The sequence below is a fragment of the Heloderma suspectum genome, chromosome 2 (genome assembly GCF_057233095.1).
Source record: "Heloderma suspectum isolate Gila_16-S chromosome 2, 16-S_ref, whole genome shotgun sequence".
NCBI classification, from domain to species: Eukaryota; Metazoa; Chordata; class Lepidosauria; order Squamata; family Helodermatidae; genus Heloderma; species Heloderma suspectum.
Window position 1 is genome coordinate 394310909 of NC_139459.1, and position 5244 is coordinate 394316152.

The 5244-nt window shown below is 47.3% G+C and overlaps 1 protein-coding gene across 1 annotated transcript; it reads left to right on the top strand.

Annotated features, from left to right (window-relative positions):
* Nucleotides 1-2494: 2494 nt before the first annotated feature.
* LOC146356485 (vomeronasal type-2 receptor 26-like) lies at nt 2495-4688 on the top strand. The gene is made up of 3 exons (XM_084830146.1): nt 2495-2566; nt 2749-2782; nt 3874-4688. Exons 1-3 carry the CDS (start codon nt 2495-2497, stop codon nt 4686-4688), a joined length of 921 nt encoding a protein of 306 aa, XP_084686272.1.
* Nucleotides 4689-5244: the final 556 nt, after the last annotated feature.

Here is a 5244-nt window from a genome sequence, read left to right on the forward strand (position 1 = left end):
GGAAAACCATTTGCTTCGTCTCATTGTATTTACTGCCTCTGAAGCTGTAATCACTGGGACTTGCTGTACGTGGGGATGCCTTTAAAGTGTGTTTGGAAACTTCCACTGCCTAATTACGCTGCAGCCAGCTGAGCAGCTTGGCTATGACACTCCTTTGCTACAACAGATTTGTTAGTTAGTGGCTGCCAGTGTGTTTCTAGGAATGCTTCAGAGTCCTGGTTATGACCTATGAAGCCCCAAATTACTTTAACGTGGTTTCCTGAAGGACTGCCTTCTCGCATGCCTGGGTTTTCATATCCTTGGGAGGGGCCTTTCCGGGGCCAGTGTTAAGGGTAGGCATGGCGGGGCATCTGCAGAGAATCCACAGCCCATCACAGGCCCATCTGCTTCACCACTGCAACCTGTTTGTTCACCTTTTTCTCACACACAGACAATAGTGGTGTCTGGGCCAGAGTAGCGACTTGCTCTCGGTCTCTCCGCTTGCCCAGCAAGCTAGTGGTAGCAATGATGAGAAAGAGGATGAGGAGAATTAGCGGCTGGTGACAATGGTGGTGAGAAGATGATGGAGCGGGCCTAGTGAGGGTGTTTTGCCCGAGGGCCCTCAAAAACCTGGACAGCATAGAGTCATAGACTCATAGAAGAGTCTACACAGCCCAAAAGAGCATTTGCCTATTTGGCAGCCACATCACATTGTTGGCTCATCTTCAGCTTGTGATCGACAACGATTCCAAGATTCTTCTCGCTTGTAGTATTGTTGAACCAAGTATCCCCCATCTTGTAAGTGAGCATTTGGTTTCTTTTTCCTCAGTGCAAAACTTGGCATTTACCCCTATTAAATGTCATGCTGTTGTTTTCAGCCCAGCGCTCCAGTCTATCCAGTTCATTTTGAATTCTGTTTCTGTCCTCCAGGGTATTAGCTATCCCGCCCAATTCTGTGTCATCTGCAAATGTGATCAGCATTCCCTGCACCTCCTCCTCCAAGTCATTCATAAAAATGTCACAGAGCACTGGGCCCATGACTGAGCCCTGCAGTCTCCACTCCTTACCTCTCCCCAGTTTGAGAAGATCCCATTGATAAGCACTTTTTCAGTCCAATTCTGTAGCCAACGGTGGATCCACCTAATAGTTGTTTCATCTAGCCCACTTGGAGCTAGTTTGCTAATCAACTTCTCTTGGGCATGTTCTCGAAAGCTTTGCTGAAGTCGAGGTGTATGATGTCCACAAGGGAGGTGACTTGATCCAAAAATGAGATCAGCTTCGTCTGGCAGGACTTGTTCTTCACAAATCCATGTTGGCTTCGAGTCATCACTGCATTGTTTTCACGGTGCTTACAACTTGAAATGGTACTGGGGCTTTCTCTCTGCCTCATCAACATGCCTCCTTGGGCAAAGCTGTGTGGAAAAGCAGGGTATCCATTTAAATAATACACAAACAAACAAACAATTTCTTGAACACCACCTGAATCACTGTTTGAGCAGGCCAATGGCTGGATGAGGGCTACAAAACCGAACCTCAATTCTGACAAGAAGGAAGTGCTTTTAGCAGGTGGCTTGTCTCCCCAGTTCAGTGGCATCCGACCTGCCCTGGAGGGGATTGCACTCCCCCTGAAGGCACGGAGCGTAAGGGTGCTCCTGGATCCATCACTGTCACTTCAGGCCCAGTTAGCCTGTGTGGCCAGGAACGCCTTCTATCAGCTGGGATTGATTCACCAGCTGTGACCCTATCTGGACAGAGATAGGCTGCCGACAGTTATCCACACTCTGGTAATCTCCCGGTTGGATTACTGCAATGCGTCGTACGTGGGGCTAGCTTTGAAGACTGTGCAGGAACTTCAGTTGGTTGAAAATAGAGCTGCTAGGTTAGCAACTGGGATTGGCCGATTCACTCCCTGTTTTGTCAGCTGCACTGGCTTTCAGGCCATTTCCACACCCAATTCAAAGTCTTGGTGTTGAGCCTTAAAGACTTAAATAGCTTGGAACTACAGTAGCGAAAGGCACATCTCCCGCATTGACCTGCTCAGACACTTAGGTCATCATCAGAGGCACTCCTCCAGGTGTCCCCACCAGAGGAAGCAAGGCTGGTGGCCACAAGAGAGGGCCTTCTCAGTGGTGGCACTCCAATTAGGGAATTAACTAACCAAAGAGGTTCACCTGGCACCTACGTTGTTCTATTCTGGGTGCCAAGCAAAGACTTTCCTCTTCTTCCAGGCAGGTTAGAGACCTCAGTCAAGGTTATTATGGCTGTTTCATTTCTGTGCTCTTTACTGCTTTGCATTATATTGTATTCTTTTAAATACCTGTCTTGTATTTCATATTTCAATCTCTTCTATAGAATTTAGTTTTTTACTATGTTTAGAGAACATTAGTTATGGGGCAGATGAGAAATAGAATGAATCAGTGAATGAATAAAATAAAATGCATGAGACAAAGCGACAGTTCCTTCCCAATTAGCTTACAGTAAGAAAACACTGGAAGGATGAATACAGGATAGCACAATGGGAGAGATGCACAGAGATGGGTTTGAAACAACCGCTGTTTCTGAAGGTGTGAGCAGTGGAGTGGAGCAGGTTGGAAACACCCAGAAGGCGTGTTTGTGGTCCTGAGGTCCATGGCTTGAGCTGTCGGCTGGAGCAGCTGACGTCTGGATTTCAGCAAGCAAGAGGTCCTTCTCCGATGAAGAGCCAAACACTAACTAACACTTTTTTCTTCATCTTTCTTGAATCTATGCTTAGCCCCTGCCTCATTCTAGGTGTGTGGAAAGCTGTCACCCAGGATTCTTCAAGGTGCTTCAGGAAGGGAAGCCAGTTTGCTGCTATGACTGTTTTCCCTGTGCAGAAGGGACCATCTCCACCAAGGAAGGTCAGTGACTCTGGAAGAAAGGGCGGCCCCTGGGGAAGAGAGCAAAGATTCACCCAGGCATTTTTAAGGGGAGTGTTTTGGCATTTGTTAACTTGGATCCTTTCTTGTCGTGTTTATTTTTTTAATATCCACGATTTATCCCCTCTACTCAGCTCTGGTTAGGCCTCATCGGGAGTATTGTGTCCAGTTCTGGGCACCGCACTTGAAGAAGGATGCAGACAAGCTGGACAGGGCTCAGAGGAGGGCAACAAAGATGATCAGGGGACTGGAAACACAGCCCTCTCAGGAGAGACTGAAAGAACTGGGCATGTTTAGCCTTGAGAAGGGAAGACTGAGGGGAGATAGGATAGCGCTCGCCAAGTACTTCAAAGGTTGTCACAAAGAGGAAGGCCAGGATCTCTTCTCGATCATTGCAGAGTGCAGGACACAGAATACTGGGCACAAGGAATAGGAAGCCAGATTCCGGCTGAACATCAGGAAAACCTCCTGACTGTTAGAGCAATACAACAATGGAACCAATGTTTTATGTTTCCTGTGACTGTGTGCGGTGTGCGGTGTAGTGCAAAAGGAGAAGCATGTTTAGGTATTTGAGTTTTTTGTGTGGACCAGGTATGAATCTTTTGCTTCCACGAAAGCATGGGCATGATTTCCACAGAGATATGGAGTAAGAAAAAGGACTTGGCACTGCTATACCTCAGACAGATTTCTTTGACTGTGCATATGTGTCTACTTGCAAAAATGTCAAGTGCGGGTTCAGTACTGAGGGCAGAGCAGACAGGCAACTACAGACAGTGAGCTTGATGAGGTCTTGTTCTTGGGTATAAGCTTGAAGCCTGGAAAATATATTTGATGAAATGTTAAAAAAGAGAAGAAAAAGACTATGGTTGTCTGAGGTAGTTTTGACACTTGCTCTTTGCAGATGCAGAACATTGCAGCAAGTGTCCAGAGGATCAGCATCCAAATAAGGACCGAGATCAATGTATCCAGAAGATCATAACCTTCCTGTCCTATGAAGAACCTTTGGGGATCATCTTGGCTTCCTTTGCCCTATTCCTCTCCCTAATTACAGGCATTGTGTTAGGAATTTTCATTCAATACCTCGAGACTCCCATAGTCAAAGCCAACAACCGGGACCTCTCCTACATTCTCCTCGTCTCCCTTCTGCTTTCCTTCCTGTCCTCTTTCCTGTTCATTGGGCGGCCAAGGAAGGTGACCTGCCTGCTCCGGCAAACGGCCTTCAGCATCATCTTCTCAGTTGCCGTCTCTTCACTGCTGGCAAAAACAATCACCGTGATACTGGCCTTCTTGGCCACAAAGCCAGAGAACAGGGTGAGGCGATGGCTGGGGAAAACTCTGGCCAACTCCATTGTCATTTCCTCTTCCAGTGTCCAAGTTGTCATCTGCTCCATCTGGCTGGGCATCTCTCCACCCTTCCCAGACTCTGACATGCACTCCCAGCCTGGGCAGATCACCCTGCAATGCAATGAAGGGTCCGTCACCATGTTTTACACTGCCCTTGGCTACATGGGCTTCCTGGCTGCCAGCTGCTTCACGGTGGCTTTCCTAGCCAGGAAGCTGCCCGGAGCTTTCAATGAAGCCAAGCTGATCACCTTCAGCATGCTGGTCTTTTGCAGCGTCTGGGTGTCCTTTGTGCCCACCTATCTGAGCACCAAGGGGAAATACATGGTGGCTGTGCAGGTCTTCTCTATCCTGGCCTCCAGTGCTGGCTTGCTGGGCTGCATCTTTATTCCCAAGTGCTACATTATTGTCCTGAGGCCTGATCTGAATACAAAGGAGCATCTCAGGATGAAAACAGAAGTTGAAATCTGATTCTTATAGCACTGTTTGAGGGGGTTGTCATATAGCATGCATCTGATTTCCCCTCTCCCACCCATGTGTTTCAGATCATATGTAATTATTTCTTGAGAAATCTTTATCTCTTGCTACTTTTCTGTTTCTTGGCACTGAGTAATAGCTATACAGTTCTCTTTTTAATTTACAGTGACAAACAAACACAACAGATTCAAGTTTCGTTGTTGACAGAGGGTAGTGCATTTCACATTTTCCCCCTGTGGGCATTGTGCATCACAGCATACATGCCTGGGCCCAATTCAAGTATTCTCCCCCTGGTGTTTGAGCTCATCGCATCCCATATTGATATGCATGGCAGAGGGAACTTTTCCGTACCCCTCCTCGACATGCAAAGGCAATGGAGAAGTTGAGTGGATAAGTGTATGGACCAGACCTTTTGGCAACCCTGACATTGTGCTCTCAGGTAGTCCAAACGAAGCCTAGGAGCCATGGCCTCTCATTAACTGGAATGGGTAGTCCATCCTACTATATACCTCTGTAATCTTTTTTTCTCCAGACCACCTGATTATTTCAT

Excerpts from the sequence above, each read along its gene's own strand:
- LOC146356485 (XM_084830146.1), top strand. The coding sequence starts at position 2,495 with ATGGGAGAGATGCACAGAGATGGGTTTGAAACAACCGCTGTTTCTGAA. Across the intron at positions 2,567-2,748 it reads TGAGCAGTGGAGTGGAGCAG|GTGTGTGGAAAGCTGTCACC; the intron begins GTTGGAAACACC and ends GCCTCATTCTAG. Across the intron at positions 2,783-3,873 it reads GTCACCCAGGATTCTTCAAG|AACCTTTGGGGATCATCTTG; the intron begins GTGCTTCAGGAA and ends TGTCCTATGAAG.